This window comes from Mandrillus leucophaeus, unplaced genomic scaffold, assembly GCF_000951045.1.
Source record: "Mandrillus leucophaeus isolate KB7577 unplaced genomic scaffold, Mleu.le_1.0 Scaffold1935, whole genome shotgun sequence".
Classification (NCBI taxonomy): Eukaryota; Metazoa; Chordata; class Mammalia; order Primates; family Cercopithecidae; genus Mandrillus; species Mandrillus leucophaeus.
The window spans coordinates 127,270-146,820 of NW_012101960.1; the positions used below are offsets into that span (position 1 = coordinate 127,270).

The following is a 19,551-nucleotide window of genomic DNA, read 5'->3' on the forward strand; positions in this document are numbered from 1 at the left end:
TCCAAATATTTGGAAATAAAACACACACAGCCTGTGAGTCAAAGAGGAAATCACAAGAGATAACTATTTTGAACTGAATGAAAATGAAAATACAACACATTAAAAAAAGTAGTGGAATACAGCCAAAGCACTGCTTAAAGGGAAGTTTCTATCCTTAAATACTTAGATGAGAAAGGAAAAGAGGTCTAAAATCAATAATCTAAACTTAAAGAAAAGTTTTGTGGGGTTTAAAAAAAAAAAAAAAAAAAAAAAAAAAAACAGCCTAAAAGTTAACTGGCAAAAAGTACAAGGGATCCTGATGGAGATGTCTTATGTCTTGACTGTGGTGATGGTAACAAGAGTTAAACATTAAAACACAAACACCTGACAAAACGTATCAAACTGTATATTAAAATGGGTGCATCTTAATTGCAGGGGTCCCCAACCCCTGGGCCACAGACTGGTACCAGTCCATGGCCTATTAAGAACCGGGTCACATAGTAGGAGGTGAGTGGCAGGTGAATGACACCCACTCCCAATCGCTCGCATTATTGCTTGAGCTCTACCTCCTGTCAGATTAGCTGTGGCATTAGATTCCCATAGGAACACAAACCCTGTTATGAACTGCACATGCGCAGGATCTAGATTGCTCACTCCTTATGAGAATCTAATGCCTGATGATCTGTCACTGTCTCCCATGACCCCCAGATGGAACCTTCTAGTTGCAGGAAAACAAGTCAGGGCTCCCATTGATTCTACATTACAATGAGTTGTATGATTATTTCATCATCAATGTAATAATAATATAAATAAAGTGCACAATAAAAGTCATGCATTTGAATCATCCTGAAACCACCCCTGCCCCCGCCCCTGGTCCATGGAAAAAATGTCTTCCACAAAACCAGTCCCTGGTGCCAAAAAGGTTGGGGACCACTGTCTTACTGGATATCAATTTTACTTCACTAAAGAATGATACAAAGTCTAATAATTCTGAAATAACTTCTGCTGTCTTATCAGACCATAACTAGTAATAGATTATCAAGTATGTTTGATAATACAAACCAAACAGTTAATAAATTTGTTCTTTACAAACTATCATCTGAGAACACATGGACACATAGAGGGGAACAACACACACTGGGGTCTATCAGAGGGTGGAGGGTGGAAGGACGAGTGGAGCAGGAAAAATAATTAAGGGATACTAGGCTTAATACCTGGGTGATGAAATAATCTGTAAAACAAACCTCCATGACACAAGCTTACCTATGTAACAAATCTGCACATGTATCCCTGAACTTAAGTTAAATTAAAAAAAAATTTTAAAGTTTTTTTAAAAAAAACTATCATCCAAAACTCTAAATATAATTTATTAAAACAACTCAATATACTTACCCACTTGATGACCACCTAGCTTTACAGGTTCTGTTTCTAAACTACTTAATTTGCTACTTTCTTGGCTGTCATTACAAGTAATAAGACTCTGAGATAACTGATTTGCAGTCAGGTTTGCATGAAGCTTTTGAATTTCTGCCTCTTTTATTGCAAGCTTAATTCTGGCACAAAAGAAAAGAAGTGAAAAATTATTAGAAAGATTCTAAAAAAAATCTCCTACTGTACTATTTTTCACCTTTCAAGTTGATAAAATTAGAATTCTGATATTAGTCAACTCTTTAGGCAGGATATGAAAACTCGTATAGACCATTGTAGGATTATAAATTGGTTCAGTCACTTTACAAACTTGATGGTATCTAGTAAAATTGAAAACGTACACACTCTATGACCCAGCAATTTCACTTTTAGGAATATATACTACAGAAACTCTCATATATATGTATAAGAAAACATGTATAAGGATGTCCTTTGCAGCACTGTTTGTAACAGAAAATAGAAACAAGATACCTATAAAGGAACAAATAAATTATGACACTGTTATAGGACAGAATCCTACACAGTGATTCAAAGTAACTAACCACACAAATCCATTTGTTAATCTACTCTATCTCAATATGAATGAATTTTTAAAATACTGCTGAGTGAAAAAGCAAAATTGCACAGTATACAGTATATTTATATTTGTGTATATGTGTGTAAACACACAAAAATGAATAGAGAAATATATATCCAATTCATGATGGTGGATACTTAGGGGAAAAATGGAACTAGTCATAAGGATCAAAGGGCATTATTCATCCTGTAATGCTTTATTTTTTATTTAGAGAAACAGATTTAAAACAAATACCACAAATTTTAAGGAGAATCAATCCTGGTTAAGAAGATTCAATTCTTAGTTGTGGAATCACAGATACCTGTTATAATATTCTCTGAGCTTTTCTGTATATTTTTTAAATTCCTCAATTAAAGGTCATTTTATTTTATTTTATTTTATTTTATTATATTTTTGATGGAGTCTCACTCTGTTGCTCAGGCTGGAGTGCGGTGGCACTATCTCAGCTCACTGCAACCTCTGCCTCCTGGGTTCAAGTGAATCTCCTGCCTCAGCCTCCCAAGTAGCGGGGATTACAGGCACGTGCCACCACCACGCCTGGCTAATTTTTGTATTTTTAGTAGAGATGAGGTTTCACCATGTTGGTCAGGCTGGTCTCGAACTCCTGACCTTGTGATCCACCCACCTTGGCCTCCCAAAGTATTGGTATTACAGGCATGAGCCACCACGCTCAGCCAATTAAGGGTCTTAATTACCAATAAAAAAATTCTATTTGCTATAACTGAAGATTCTGAAAATTGTACCTCAATTCCGAAATCACCAATTTATTTGCCTCACAGCAGCCAATGCAACGGTCTTCCTTGTTTGAGAAGTTACTCATCTGGTATTTAGAAAGAGACGATTTAAAGCCAAATAATTCTCTTTTTAACTGCAAGTTTAAAAACAAACACGTGTAAACTTATGTACATGGGATGCAGTTGCTTTTTCATTCAGAACTTAAAATTTTAAAAACTGTATGAATTTGATGGTAACAACTTAATGTCCATCAATAGGAGAATATATAAATATATTAAGAAATATTAAGATAATTGGAAAACTACAATAGTTAAAAGAAATAAACCTGAGTCACATAAATCAGTATGGATACATCTCATAACAATATTAGTGAAAAACAAATTATAGTGGCAAACAGTATTTTCATAAAAACACTAAGCAACATATATATATTTCTAGATGCATCTATATGTGACAGTATTTAAAACATGGATGAGAAGGATACACATGAATTTCAGAATAATTGCCATTTCTGAGGAGAGAGGAAGAGAATTGGGATCTGACAAGGTACACAAAGAAGCTTTACCTATAAAATTTTATTCTAAAAAATATAGAGTTGATAAGACAATACATGTACCAAATTTTACAAATATGGTGCTACACTAGCATATGCACCTTTCTGTTGGTTTGGATAATACAGAATTTTAAAAGACAGTTATAAAGGAGCAAGGTAAGCACTTAATGACTTCTACCTTCAAACTATAACCAAATCACACCTCCTGGAAGTGGGGGAAAAAAAATCACATTTCCTAATCGTATCATTCTTAGCACTACAAGAAACAAATGATCAAGCATACATTACCACATTCGGAATCATATCTCAAATAATTCTGTTTTTAGAGACAGGATCTCACTCTGTCGCCCCGACTGGAGCTTATGATCATAGAACTCACTGCAACCTTGAACTCCTGGTCTCAAGCAATCCTCCTACCTCAGCTTCTCGACTAGCTGGGATCACAGGCATGCACCACCATGCCCAGCTAATTTTTGTATTTTTGTAGAGACAGGGTCTTGCTATATTGCCCAGGTTGGTCTTGAACTCTTGCTTCAAGAGTTCCTCTTACCTTGGCCTGCCAAAATGCTGGGATTACAAGCATGAACCACTGTGCCTGACCATATATGAAATAATTCTTGATACACAAATGAGAATGCAATTTAAAATTGTTATCTGTATATGATTACTTTCTAATTTCAAAAGCAAATAGTATATTAAAAATCTAAGCAAATAGCATCTGGGGAGAGCAGATACAACAGAGGAGCTAAGATTTTATGTTCTAGTTTAAATTCTACTACTTACCAGTTGAGCAATTTATTTACTTCCTTGGGTCTAGGTTTCTTCACCAATAAAATGATATTGAATCAGACAGTTGCTAAGATTTTTTTGGTTCATAATTCCACAGTTCATAATAGTTTAACATCGGTAAGTCTACCGTCTAGTCTACCATGCATTCATATGTGAAACCAACCATAATATATTTACCTATAGTTTCCCCTGATCTTTCCTTCATTTTACACCTATTGATTACAAATTCCTGAATAGGTTTACTTACCTTCTTCTTAATCTCACTTATATATATGGCCACAAATATAACTCAAAGAGAAAAGGTGGTAGACCATTATTATAAAAACATTTTAGGCCAGGCATGGTGGCTCAAGCCTGTAATCCCAGCACTTTGGGAGGCCGAGGCAGGCAGATCACCTGAGGTCAGGAGTTCAAGACCAGCCTGACCCACGTGCAGAAACCCTGCCTCTACTAAAAATACAAAATTAGCTGGGAGTGGTGGCACATGCCTGTAATTCCAGCTACTAGGGAGGCTGAGGCGGGCGAATAGCTTGAACCCAGGAGGTGGAGGTTGCAGTGAGCCGAGATCTCACCACTGCACTCCAGCCTGGCGACAGAGCGAGACACCATCTCAAAAAAAAAAAAATTAAAGTTCTATGCCATTCTAATAAGTACATGAAAAGTTGCTCATCATGAGCTGTTAAAAAAATGTAAATTAGGGCCAGGCATGGTGGCTTAAGCTTGTAATCCCAGCACTTTGGGAGGCCAAGGTGGGCGGATCATGAGGTCAGGCCCAGGTGGGCGCATTCGAGACCAGCTTGACCAATGTGGTGAAACCCTGTCCCATGTGCCTGTAGTCCTGGCTACTCGGGAGGCTGAGGCAGGAGAATTGCTTGAACCTGGGAACCAGAGGTTGCAGTAAGCTGAGATCATGCCACTGCACTCCAGCCTGGGCAACAGAGTAAGAGTCTGTCTTAAAAAAAAAAAAAGAAATGTAAATTAAAACCACAGTGTAATACCACTTCACATCCACTAAGATGGTAATAATAAAAAAGACAAGAACAAGTGTTGGCAAGGAAGTAGAGAAACAGGAACCCTCATACATTGCTGGTGAGAATGTAAAATAGTGTAGACATTTTGGAAAACAGTTTGGAATAAATTCATCATATGACCCAACAATTCTAGTCCTAGGTATTTACCCAAGAGAAATGAAAACATGTCCAAAGACTTGTATGCAAATGTTCATATAAGCATTATTCATAATATCCCAAAGTGGAAACAATCCAAATGTCCATCAACCAGTGAATGGATAAATCAAATGTAACATATCTATATAATGAAATACTATTTGGCAATAAAAAGAAATGAAATACTGATATCACAACATGAATGACTCTCAAAAACATTAAGAATGCAAAAGACCAGATGCAAAAGAGCACATATTACATGAGTTCATTTATGTGAAATGTCCAGAAAAGACATCTATAGATGCAAAAACTATTAGTGTCTTCCTATGGGTAGAAGGGAGTAGAGGGCCTAATTATAAATGGGTCCAAAATACCTTTTGGGGATGATAGACATGTTTCAAAGCTGGATTGTGGTGATTGTTACAAAACTTGCAAATTTACTAAAAATCATAGATTAGTACACTTAAAATAGGGAAATTTTATGGTATGTAAATGATACTTCAATAAAGCTGTTTAAAAAAAATTCTGTGCCATTCTAATATATGGCATCTGAGAAACTGGGAAAAAGTGTACAATGGTTAAGTGCAGGAAAAAAAACAGATTAGATAGAAGAGAAATTCAAGACTAAAGAGGAAAGAAAAAAATTAGAAGCTAATAAAGCAACCACAAAATGATAGTCTTTTCTAAAACACTTTAGTAAAATTCTTCTTTTCCATTACGTAATCACACATACTTACTGGCAACTGGGATATAATCTTTTCCATACTTCTTAGTTCTACCCTTGAACTTTCAATTTCTTGTTGACATAAATCTAGTCGCTCATTCTGTGCTGCAACACGGACCTTTAATTCTCGGTTTTCATTCATTAAAGAAAATTTGTCTCTAAGTATTTCGTCTTTGTTCTCTAACTCACTCTCTAGCTTCAAAATACTTTGTCTAGATTCAGTTAGCTGTGCCATGACTTCTGAATTTTTCACTGCCATGATCCTTAGTTTTTCTTTTCCATTGTTATTTTCTTCTTTTAACTGCCTATGAAGAAAAGAGAATAAAAATGAAAATAAAATATATATGCATTCATTTTCAATCACATTTATTTAATCTCACTTTTAAAATTTTTTGAAGCTTAATTCTAAAATAATACCTGCTCACATTTACTAAGTACCTACTTTCTGCATGCCAGGCACTCACAACTTTATGTGGTTAGCACTATTATTACTTCTTATTTACAGATGAGGTAACTGAGGCACAAAAAGGTTAAATAACTTTCCCAGCGTCTCACAGTAAACGGCAGGGAAGGACAGCCCTACTATCTTGAAAGCATTTCTGCTCCCTGTTTAATTATATAAGACAGGAAATCTAACTCCAAAATCGCTGACATAGCATTTCGCATTATCAACAAAGTTTTGGATTCCTAAAACAGGAGAAAAAGTAAACTGGCTCTACATAATTGTACAATCAGTTTAAGAGCCCAGCATCAATGACTTTCTCTTCTTACAAGAATTTTTTTTTTTTTTTTGAGATGGAATCTCACTGTATTGCCCAGGCTGGAGTGCAGTAGCGCAATCTTGGCTCACTGCAAGCTCCGCCTCCTGGGTTCATGCCATTCTCCTGCCTCAGCCTCCCGAATAGCTGGGACTACAGGCGCCCGCCACCACGCCCAGCTAATTTTTTTTTTTTCAGTAGAGATGGGGTTTCACTGTGTTAGCCAGGATGGTCTCGATCTCCTGATCTCGTGATCCGCCCGCCTCAGCCTCCCAAAGTGCTGGGATTACAGGCAAGAGCCACCGCACCCGGCCCTTACAAGTATTCTTTTAAGAAATACTGCATCAGCAACTCTTAATGGCACACTGGGAGATACTGTGTTGAAAAACTTAGACATTTTAGAAGGGTCAGACTCCAAATGTGAAGTTTTAAAAATATCTTAACCAATTTCACTTATATTTGAAATATGAAAATAACATTTTTTTGGAAAATATAAAAATAACATAACTTAAGAAATCATACGTAATTAAATATACAAGAATTCTTTCATGAAGCATAAACATTTTAAGTGATGAAGGATTGCATCATAGTGTAATTGGCAGCATTTTTCTTTCTTAAAAGTAGATCTTGCAATCGATAATCAATTCTAGAAAATACTCTAGTAAAAAGCATCTTTACTCCCTCCTCCTTGGCAAAAATACTAAACAGACTACCTTAAGGAAAGTGCGGCAAAATTAGACAAACCAGTTATTCTGATTGCTTCCTGCTCCCCCTTTTTTTTAAAAAAATTACCAGTTTGAAGTGATAAAGACTGATTAATATTAACCTCGGAAAGCTGATGGGTGTTAGTTTTAAGAGGACAACAAGATATACTAAGAGAGAGTATAGGAGTCAGAAGACTTTGATCTTTCAAAGACCTTCAGTAAATTCTGGCTACTCTTGGGGCTTCTGTTTCTTTACTTATAAAATGAGAAGTTTGGACTAGGTAATTTTTTATGATTTGAAAAACACTTTTTATTAGAACATTGGATATTATACACATTTTACTAGCAAGTTAATGTGGTCATACACCAATGACATTATGTCTATTAATTTTCCCTAAATATATGCAAAGCAAATATGTTGATCAGAACTTCTCCATATTTACAAGTATATTCACATTAACACATTTTACTTCATTTCTAATTCTAACTCGATAGCTAGAAAACAGTTTCAGTCATGAAGCCTATCCTTCTATATAATGTAAGCCCATAATTACAACATATAAAATATTGTTTAAAAATGTTTCAGTTTTTTCCATCGCCACACAAAAATCCTTTTTCTACAACAGAATACTGTACCTTAATTTCTCTTTCAGAATTTCAAGTTCACTTTTACATAGACCACACTTTTCTTGTAGCCTTTTATTTTCTTTTTCACAGTTAATTAGATTTCTCTCTAATATTTCTTCTTCAGCTTGAACCTAAAACAATAATTTAAGTGGACATACTAATGTGGTTGTAAGTTTTAGGTGTTTCAAGCTAAAAATGTAAGTAGTGATTTCAGAAATAAGCAGGAATGTAAACTAAGAATTTCATACATTTAAGTCCCCAGCCTCATAGTGAAAAGTAGCAAAGTGAAGTTCCTGGGCAGTAACAAAAGACAGAGAAAAGGATGATACTACATGTCCAGAAAACCTGTAACAGATAGGCAACTGCATCAACTGAAAGCAAAAATTCATCTAGAGCTGCTGTGTACGAGTTACTAAAGGTTAATTTTAGTGCAAATGTTCCAGAGAAGTTGTTTTTGAAATTTTAACCACAAAATTTACCAATGAAACCACAGCCCAAAATGTAGAACAGATAAAAGCACCCAGGATACAGTGTTGAGAGGAGAAGATTGGGAATATCTGCCCCAATTCCTTTGTTACCCTGTTACATCCACTTAACTATAGGGCTTTGCTGAGCATTGTTTGCAACTGATAATCCTAAGTGTAAAAAAAAAAAAAACCTGTCTCTTACATTCTTCTCTCTTTTCTCCATAAAGTCCTTCTTCTCCCCAAGAATATTCCTCCTACTAGGTCTTCTACCTCCCCTTACTGATCACCTTATTAAAAATCCCTTCTAAGATATTTCTTTCCCACAAGCACCCTCTCCAAGACTCTCAAAACCGCCTTCTTATTAACTAATTCACATTTAAGATTTCAATACCTAGTGAGACCTTAATATTTTACACTGCCAAGTGATATTCACAGTTTTACTGCAAAGGAATGACCACTTTGTAATCAACTGCAGACTTTCTCCTGGATCTCAGTATTTAATATTGTTGGTAACTTCTCCTCTAAAATATTTTACCATGTAGCTGTCATGACAATATTACACTTGACTCTGGCCACTCTTGTTTTCTTTGCTTCCTTTTATTAACTCATAATTCCTGACTGCTCTTTTCTTTCTATTCATTCTCTCAAAAGTTTAGTGAATTTCTTGACTTTCCTTATTGCAACTATATTATGAGAAATACTCACCCCAAGTTTCCAAAATCCCTCCTATCCTCCTTACGCTATGAAAATTTCTTAAGCAACATCTTAACTTATGGGACCAAAGACATTTAATTCAAAATCCTTCAATTTCCTTCCACCTAAAACTTTTTTCTCTTTTTATCCACAAAGAAAAGAAATGTCCTATTTCATTAAAAAAAAGAATCTCACTTCTGCTCTTGGACTATCATCTTGCATATCGTTCAGACTCTTGTGCCATCTTTTATTCCTTATAATTCTAGCATCTTCAATCTCCCCCTACTAATAAGTTCAGGGTACCCTTAGGTGCTTTACCACAGCTTCTTCACCTTAACTTAGCTTCTTTCTTCCCTTTCATTCGCCGACTTTCCCAACCCGCCACACACACTTACTTCCTCTTCACCTATCATATGTAAAGAATTGTCTGTTAGCTACCTCTACTCTCTCCCTTTCCATCTCTCCCATTTCAGAGGTTGTGCCTTCTATTTTAATAAGTTGCTCTCTACAAAGTATCCAAAGACTCCCTGATTATAAAAACCAAGAGCCCTGTCTCGTTCCTCATCTTTCTAAAATTTTTTTCTGATTTTTTACAGACAGGGTCTTGCTCTTTCACTCAGGCCTGAGTGCAGTGACATTATCAGGGCTTAATGCAGCCTCTAACTCCTGACTTCAAGCAATCCTTCTACCTCAGCCTCCTGAGTAGCTGCAATTACAGGCGTAAGCCACCACACCTGGTTCAGTCCTCATTCTTCTTGACCAGTTTGCAACATCTGGCACTGAAGATCACCACCTTCTTTTTAAAATGTTCTATCGCCTTGACTTTTCGTATTATACTTTCCTGATTCTCTAATTTTTTAAAATAACTTATCGATATCTTTCAAAAGCTAATCTATCTGTTCTTTATCTCCCAGGGTATCTTCCCTCTTGTTCTCATTCTATATGAACTCTGTCAATGTCCAAGGCTTCTACCACTTTAATTCAGTGCTGTCAATTCTCAAAACTACAGCCCTAGTACAGATTTCTATATCGAAATCCAGACCTATAGATACAAAAGCCTACTAGAAACCTGTAACTGGTTATTCTACAGACATTTCCAAAATAGAACTCATTAACTTTTTTTCCTGAATTGTCTATTTTGATTCATGATGCAATCATCCAGCAGTCACTCAAACCAGCAACCTAAAAATATCCTATATTCTTCTTTCTCATACTGCCGGCTTCTAATGCATTCAAGTGGTCACTAGATCCCACTGATTCCCCAACTTTAACATCCCTCATAGCTATCTACTCAGCTCCTTCATCTTCAATATCTCTTGCCTTGTCTTTTAAAGTCTCCTTGACTTGTTTCTCACCTCTCAAATGCATCTTCACATGACATCAGAGTGAGCTTCCTAGAACATAGATTTTGAATCATTTTCCCTGCTTAACACTATTCAATGATATACCACAATATTTGAGATAGCGTAGCAGCTCAAGCATTGCCTACTCTGTGAAGCCTTCTTTGGGCCCACCAGAGTTTATTAACCACCGCCACCTTCATCCCACCCTACTACACCTACCTCTTATTTCTATATTATACTTCGTATTCCAAAATACTGAAATTATTTGTTTATATACTTGTCAATCTTACTAGACAGTGAGCTCTTTAGGGTAGGTATCATGTGTTATGTATCACCGAATCTCCCAGAGACTAGCACAGTACCTGGCATGTAAAAGGAATTTCATAATTGTTTAATAAATGAATACCCATCTTCTCATTCTACCGTTCTACCTAAACATTCCTTCCTCTGCCTTTCTACCTTTGTTTGAACAGAATCATAAACTTCCTCTGCTTTCACTGTTATCTCAAGATGGAAGCTCCCATATTAGTATCTCTTTACCAGACCTCTCTTTTGAGCTCATTATCTGAACATCCAACTGTGGTGTTCCTCCACACACATTTCATTACCGTGTGATATTACTTAAAGATACTAAATGAATATAATAAATGAATGTAATAAACTCACTATATTTCTACATCAAATCAGTTCAAGGAACCTTCCCTCTGAGAGGCAGAAGCTAGCCCCTCTCAGAGTAGCAGACTCAGAGAGACCAGTTGAAGGCTACATAATCTGTCTTCATTTTCACTGAAGTGATAAAAATGAATTTCTTTCTTCTACTTCTCTAGCTCCAATCTCTGTTCACATATTCCATCCTTCTCTATATTTTGTTCCTTCTCCTCTCTCTACTCTTTTCCTTCTTTGGATAAAAAAGTTTCTGCTGATAATAAAAGGGTTGGTAAACATCATCCTTAACTAACATTTACAAATTGTTTATTTAAATGATTTTATAAGATCATAAAAATTACTCTCTGTCTCAACCATAAACATATTTTAATTATTCCTACCTTTATTGTTGGAATATAGAGAGTAATACAAAACACTGAATTTGCACAACTGCCTCTTACCTTTTCCAGTTTTTCAGCCACTTTCTTTTTATATTGTTGGAAAGCGTTACTCAGCTCTTCAGCATTGTATAGTGCTTCATTCCTTTGTCGTTCAGCTCTAAAATTTAAAAAGAGATAATGAATAAAAGTAAAGAATGCTCTGCATTTGAATAGTTAAGTTCCAAAGTAATCTTTAATTATAAGGAATAATTGGAGAGAAACAAATTTGTCTGTACTAAAAAGAAGTATTAGGCTTAAAGTATAAAACGAAGAATGTAGATCATACTACAAAAACTTTCTCACTCTATCAATATGAAAAATAAAATATAACACAAAACAATTATAAACATATATGTTGAAATATATATAAATTCTTATGTGTTGGCAATTTTTTCCCCCTATCTGAAAAAGACAGATTAGGAAAATAGCCTGAGGCTGGATGATAAATTTTCAAAGGTTAGGAATTACAAAATCAGTCTATTGTCTAGAATATTAAATATACTCAGTAAATTCCGTGACCTTTGCAAAGGTCAAATAAATTTCAAACAAGTATTTAAAAAAATGTTAACTTCTATTGATACCAGATATAAAAATCTAGACAACAAAAAACATAACCACCACCAAGCACTATTTAAGCCTAACCTTGTTGCCTCATCTCTTAGTTCCTTACGCTTCTTGTAATGAAATGAAAATTTGGGGCACAATACATTGAGAATACTTGGTCAATATCACACTGACGCCTAAAAATATTTTAATATTTAAACCTATTCCCATCATATTCTTTCTAATGTAAGTGAGGTTAGTGACCCTCCTCTTATCCAGGATGAATTACTCTATTTATAGTCTGGATCTTAACTCTTAACCCTTCAGAAATGCACTCTAGCTTCTGTATTTTCATTCCCTCTGTTGGTTATTTTGCCACAAGTATAAAAAGTTCAAGTAAAAGTATTCCTAACTTCCTGAATCTATGTGGTTAAGTATGTCTATCTGACTCCAAAGTTTCAGATAAAGGAAAGTAAGGACAACCAAGGATTTCTCTGAAAATCTGTAGGAATATAATCAATTCCTGAATGTGCACAGGTACTGTTCAGAGCAAAGGATACCTGTATTTCTCACTTAAACAAACAAAAACCTTCCCACATATTGTGCTTTCCTCTATCACCCTTCTTTTCTTTCTTTTTTTTTTTTTTTTTTGAGACGGAGTCTCACTCTGTTGCCCAGGCTGGAGTGCAGTGGCACGATCTGGGCTCAATGCAAGCTCCGCCTCCCAGGTTCATGCCATTCTCCTGCCTCAGCCTCTTGAGTAGCTGGGACTACAGGCGCCCGCCACCTCGCCCGGCTAGTTTTTTGTATTTTTTTTAGAAGAGACAGGGTTTCACCGTGTTAGCCAGGATGGTCTCGATCTCCTGACCTCGTGATCCACCCATCTCGGCCTCCCAAAGTGCTGGGATTACAGGCTTGAGCCAACGCGCCCGGCCTCATCCTTCTTTTCAAGCCAGACTTATCCACTTTACACTTATCTACTCTTCCTCGCTTCCAATTTGTAAAAAGTAATGACATATTTCAGCCACACACAAAAGTGTGGATAAATATTACCAAGTACTTCCAATCATGTTTTAATGAATCTTCACTCTTTGTCTGAAAAGGCTACAGAAGACAAACAAAACATCACAAATAAAGTTGAGGTCCTTATGTGTCCTGTCCAAATCCCATTCCCCTGACTTCTTCCACAGAGGTAACCCTATCCTGATTTGGGTGTTTTTTATTTTGTACATTCATGTTAACCTACACCCACAAATAGTATATATCACAGTTCATCTATTCTGAGAGGCACATTGTTTTCACTTTTTGTTGTGTGTGTGGAGATGGGTGTCTTGCTATTTTGCCCGGGCTGGTCTTGAATTCCTGGCCTCAAGTAATACTCCCACTTTGGCCCCCTCGAGTGCTTGCATTACTGGAGTGAGTCACTGTGCCCAGCCTGTTTTCGCTTCTGTTTTGTTTTTTTTTTTCTTTAATAACCACCTATAGTCTTACCATGGTTTCACATTTTTAACATCTCTAAAATTTTTATGTGCTGGGTATGGTGGTTCACACCTGTATTCCAAACACTTTAGAAGGCTGAACCAGGAGGATTGCTTGAAGCCAGAAGTTAGAGACCAGTCTGGTAAACACAGTGAGATCATCTCTACAAAAAGTTAAATGGGAGTGGTGGTGCACACCTGTGGTCCCAGCTACTCTAGAGGCTGAAGCAGGAGGATCCCTTGAGCGCAGGGATTTGAGGCTGCAGTGAGCCATGATCGCAATGCTGCATTCTAGCCTGGGTGACACAGCAAGACCCTATCTCTAAAAAAATAAAATAAAATAAGACAGTTCCAGGTGGGGGTCCATAAAGTGCAGCAGCCACAGCCAGCTACCTCATGCTCAACAACAGCGCCTAGATGCTCATCCTGGGGCTGGCACCTGCAAGTCCCCCTTGGGCCAGGTAACTGAAGCTGTGAAGGTGGCAATCGACATCGGGTACTGCTGCATTTACTATGTCTACATGTACCAGAACGCAAATGAGGTGGGGGTAGCCATTCAGAGGAGCTACCCACTGCGGGTCTCCTCTGAGCTGTTCTGTCGCTCAACAAAGCTTCTCTTTGTATTGCTTACCCTCCACTTGTTTGCGTACCTCATTCTTCCCAGACACAGGACAAGAACTCAGGACCCACTGAATGGTGGGGCTAAAAATGCTGTAACACAAATGGCTGAAACACCCCTTGTTCACCACGTTGCAGGCAACAAGAAGAAAAGGCAAGAGAAGGAGAGAAGAGCTGCAGCCCTTCGGAGAGCCCAGACCTATGAGCTTCCCGAGCCAGGGCTGTGACACCCTCTTTAGGGCTCTGTGGTTCCTGGTGTCTCCAAGCTTCCGGCACCACCACGTTCCCTGGTGTCAGCCATGGAAGCTGCTTATGCTACGCCTGGTCCAGACACAGCCTCACAGGGAGCTGGCGCCTGGAGCTGCTCACACTACCACAGCCGGCGTGCCTGGCTATGCATAGTGGCCAGTGCCTACAGTTGTTCACACGCCCCTTGTCATTCTGCACCTAGCTCACTCTTGACAGGTGTGGGATCCAGGGTGGTAGCTGAGTGGGCGGAATGAGCCCAGTGGGCCAGAGCAAAACTCAGGCAAAGGTGCCACTGGCCACAGAGGTTTCTGGCTGGTGAAGGAACAACCCAAGGATCCCAAAACAGCATAGAGCGCCTCCTGCTTCCAGAAATCTTAAGTATAAAAATTTCTTCCTTCATGTCAGTCATGTGTCTGTATCTTACCATACGTGATTAAAACAAACCCCAAATACATTCTAAAATATGCATTAAAGCCAGGCACAGTGGCTCATCCCTATAATACTTGCACTTTAGGAGGCCAAGGCAGGAGGACCGCTTGAGTCCAGGAGCTCAAGACCAGCCTGGGCAACACAGTGAGACCCCATGCCTAAAAAAAATTTAAAAATTAGTCAGGTGTGGGCCAGGCACAGTGGCTCACGCCTGTAATCCCAGCACTTTGGGAGGCCGAGGTGGGCGGATCACGAGGTCAGGAGATCGAGACCATCCTGACACCCCGTCTCTACTAAAAATACAAAAAATTATCCGGGTGTGGTGGCGGGCGCCTGTAGTCCCAGCTACACGGGAGGCTGAGGCAAGAGAATGGTGTGAACCCGGGAGGCGGAGCTTGCAGTGAGCCGAGATTGTGCCACTGCACTCCAGCCTGGGCGACACAGCGAGACTCCGTCTCAAAAAAAAAAAAAAAAACAAAATTAGTAAGGTGTGGTGGGGCAAGCCTGTAGTCCTAACTATCTGGGAGGCTGAGGTGGGAGGATCGCTTGAGCCCAGGAGTTGGGAGCTACAGTGAGCCACGATCACAGCATTGCACTCCAGCCTGGGTAACAAAGCAATACCATATCTCTCAAAAAAAAATTAAGACTATACGTATCTTCTGTAGATTTTTTCTTATAGTTTTTCTTATTTGATTTTAATTTTTTATTGAGTAAAGTACAGAAATCCTAATTGAGTGAATGTTTTAATAATGTATATACTTACTTAACTACTATCCCAATCAAAAAGAGAACACTTCCAGCTCCCCTGTGTACCTTCCCAGTGAGTATTCTTTACCCCAAAAAGGTAAGCACCATTTGGACTTTTAACAACATATGTTAATTTTGCCTATCCTTGATTTGCTATGGAATTATACAGTATTCTATTGTGGCTTCTTCTACTGAGCATTGTATGTGTGATATTAACCCATGTTGTTACATAGTTGTAGCTGCTCTTTTTTACATTAATTATGTGTATAATTAATTATGTGAACATACCACAGTTTATCGATTACACTGTTGATGAACATTTAGCAATTACAAATAAAATTACTTTAACATTCTTGTACATGTCTTTTAACATAGGGACTAAGTTTTGTTGAAATGAATGGTGGATCCTAAGGCAGGCTTATGTTTACCTTTAGCAGCTACTGACAGTTTTCCAAAGTGGTTCTACAAATTTACACTTCCATTAGAAATGCAGAAGAGTTTCAATTCCACATCCTCGCCAAAACTTGTTTTTGAGAGCCTTTTCCATTTTAGCCATCGTGGGCCATAGCGGGCCTGATGTTTCCATTTGTCGTCATTGTTTTGACTAGTTTAGTTATTTGTGGGCAGATTTTTAATTGTTGATTTGATATCCCTAATAGCTATATATACAGACACACATATATATATGTATACACATATATAGATGCACACACATACACACACACATATATATATATTTTTTTCAGGTTTTCCATTTATTTTAAAGTTAGTTTTGTTAAATTATATTTTGCTAAGAAATTTATTTAGTCTAAGTTTTCAAATGTATCATCCTTAAAATGATTCAGCTATTGGTCTTATTTCTTACATATTTCTTATGGCTTACCGATTTATAGCTAAATGTGTAGTTTGGGAGTCCCTTGTCAATCCCAACACTTGTGCCTTTTCTGCTTTATTAATCTTGTCTGATGCCCATTTTCTTGTTCATTGTGAAAATAACCACATTTAGGTTTTGGTAATCCTTTATATTGTTTCATTGTTTTCTATTCATCCACTTCATCCTTATCTTTATTATTTCCTTACTTCTATTTTCTTTGGTGTTCATTCTTTCTTCTGATGTCCTCCTTTTCCTGACCACACAATTGGCTATTTTAGTTCATTAATTTTCAGTCATGATATAATACATGTATATAAGGTTCAATTTTTTCCTCTAAGAGTGTCTTTAGGTACAGCCTACAAGCAGTGATGCACAATTTTTTTTATATCACTCAGTTCTAAATGTTTTCTAATTTATTCAATAGTCAGTGAACACCAGTAAGCCTGGTTTTACATTTCCAAACATACAGGATTTCAAGGAGTTATATTCTAACTTAACTGAACTGTGGTTGGAGAAAACAATACACACTACATCAATCTTTTGGAATTTTTTCAAATTCATGCTATCTGGCATAGTGAGATAACAGATTACATCTGCTTGAAAGAACGTCAATTTCAAACTGTTGACTACAGGGTTCCATATGCACATCCATTAGATCAAGAATATTAATTGTCTTACTCAACACTTCAAGTCTTAGTTTTTTGTTACTTAACAATTCCTGATAAATGTATAAAGAATTTTCCCCATATGACTACAGATTTGTTCTTTCCTCCCTGAAATTGTGTTATTTTTCTTATGTATTTTGGGACTAAATTATTAGATACATATAAGTTTAGAGTCTTTATAGCTTGCTGGTTTAGAGTCTTTATATCTTCTTGGCTAAGTGTCACTTAAACATTATATGAGTCATTTTAATGTTGGTAATGTTCATTGCATTGAAGTCTATTCTGATCCTAATACAGTAATATCAACTTTGCTTTGGTGGGTATTTGAAACATTCCTTTCCATTCTTTTTTTTTTCTTTTTTGAGACAGAGTCTCACTCTGTCATACAGGCTGGAGTGCAGTGACATAATCTCGGCTCACTGTAATCTCTGCCTCCTAGGCTCAAGCAATCCCTTTCACCTTAACCTCCTGAATAGCTGGGACTCCAGGCCTGTGCCACCACACCTGGCTAATTTTTATATTTTTTGTAGAGATGGGGTTTCACCATGTTGCCCGGGCTGGTCCTGAACTCACAAGCTCAAGTGATCCACCCATCTCGGCCCCACAAAGTGCTAGGATTACAAAGTGCTAGGTTAGCCACCGCACCCCATCTGCTTTCAATTTTCCTGTGTCCTTATGTTTTAGGTAATCTCTTAAAAACAGCATAAAGCTAAACAATCTCTCCCTTTACACTGGCTTTTCAATCCATTATGATTAATCTTCTCCACCCAAAAAATAGTCCTTGCAAAGGTTTTGATCTTTCAATCTCAGAATGTGCCAGTCTATTTGTGCTGCTGGACAAATATCATAGTCTAGGTAGTTTATAAAAAACAGAAATGTATTTCTCACAGTTCTGGAGGCTGGCAAGTCCAAAATCAAGGCACTGGCAGGTTGGTAGGGCCTAATCTCTCTGCTTCCAAGATGGTGCCTTAAATGCTACATCCTCCAAGGAGGAGGAACACTATGTTCTAACATGACAGAAAGGAAAAAAGGGACAAACTCCCTCTGTCAAGCCCTCTTATAATGGCATTAATCCGTTCATGAAAGCAGAGCCCTTGTGACCTAAGTACCTCCTAAACGCTCCACTTCCCAACAGTGTTGTATTGGCATTAAGTTTCCAATACAAAAAATTGGGTGGACACATTCAGACCACAGCAGAAAGTCAATATTCATTTTAGTTCTTCGAAAAGCTCCAAGAGTCTTCATATCATACCTCTACCTAAAAATCTCAATTGGCTATTTATGCTCTCCAGGTTAAAATACAAATCCTTTGGTATAACACACAAAGTCATTTACAGTCTGGATCCAGTGTGTCTTTCATGTCTCATCTCCCACTCCACCTATTTACTTATAAGAACATAAAATTACTTAAGGGTTCTTCAGCAATGATACTCTTTAATATGTCTATACCTTTGCACATGCTGCCCAGAATGTGTCTGTCCCCACTTACTCACTTTGTGAAGCCAAAGTCAATACTTAGCTGGGCGCAGTGGCTCAGGCCTATAATTCCAGCACTTTGGGAGTCCGAGGAGGGTGGATCACTTGAGGTCAGGAGTTTGGGACCAGCCTGACCAACATGGTGAAACCCTGTCTCTACTAAAAATAAAAGAATTAGCTGAGTGTGGTAGTGCATGCCTGTAATCCCAGCTACTCAGGAGGCTGAGAAAGGAGAACTGCTTGAACCTATGGGGCGGAGGCTGCAGTGAGCCAAGATCACACCACTGCACTCCAGCCTGCAAGACAGAGTAAGACTCCACCTCAAACAACAACAACAACAAAGTCAATATCCTGAAAATCATCTCTTATCTAAGTTCTATAGAGGAAACTAGTAGCTCTTCCTCTTTATTTTTTCTTGGCAGCTATATTGTGAATGTGGTCTTCATGTATTATTATCTCACTATTTTAAATAACCATATGCAAAGCTTATCTGAGTAAGTAAAGTGTGAATTCTAGAATATGTAACCACAAAGTTTATATAATAGTTACGAATTACTAGTATTTATTAAGAGGTACCTTATATTTCTTTTTTTATTTACTCTTCATATCTATCCATATAAAGATAATATCGTTTTTATTTAATGAAATGAATGAAAAAAACCTGAGATTTCAAAAGGTTATATCATTTGGCCAAGGTAACAAAGCCAATGAGAGGTAAAATCTAAAAATTTTCTAACTAACTCCAAAACCTAAGCATTTTCTACTAATATTTGTAATATTGCTTAGTACAGATTATGGCTTTATACTGTATAAAAACTGCTATAATCCTATTTCATTATAAAAT

The 19,551-nt window shown here is 37.3% G+C and overlaps 1 protein-coding gene across 1 annotated transcript in view; it reads right to left on the reverse strand.

Moving 5' to 3' along the window:
• Positions 1–19,551, reverse strand: part of CCDC18 (coiled-coil domain containing 18) — a gene marked incomplete at its 3' end in the record, with an annotated part of 96,587 nt that overhangs the window by 66,116 nt on the left and 10,920 nt on the right. The window contains exons 6-10 of the mRNA XM_011978395.1: positions 11,650–11,746; positions 8,050–8,171; positions 5,965–6,256; positions 2,728–2,852; positions 1,372–1,532 (exon numbers count right to left, since the gene is read on the reverse strand). Coding sequence (XP_011833785.1) covers positions 1,372–1,532; positions 2,728–2,852; positions 5,965–6,256; positions 8,050–8,171; positions 11,650–11,746 — 797 coding nt within the window. The remainder of the gene's footprint in view (positions 1–1,371; positions 1,533–2,727; positions 2,853–5,964; positions 6,257–8,049; positions 8,172–11,649; positions 11,747–19,551) is intronic.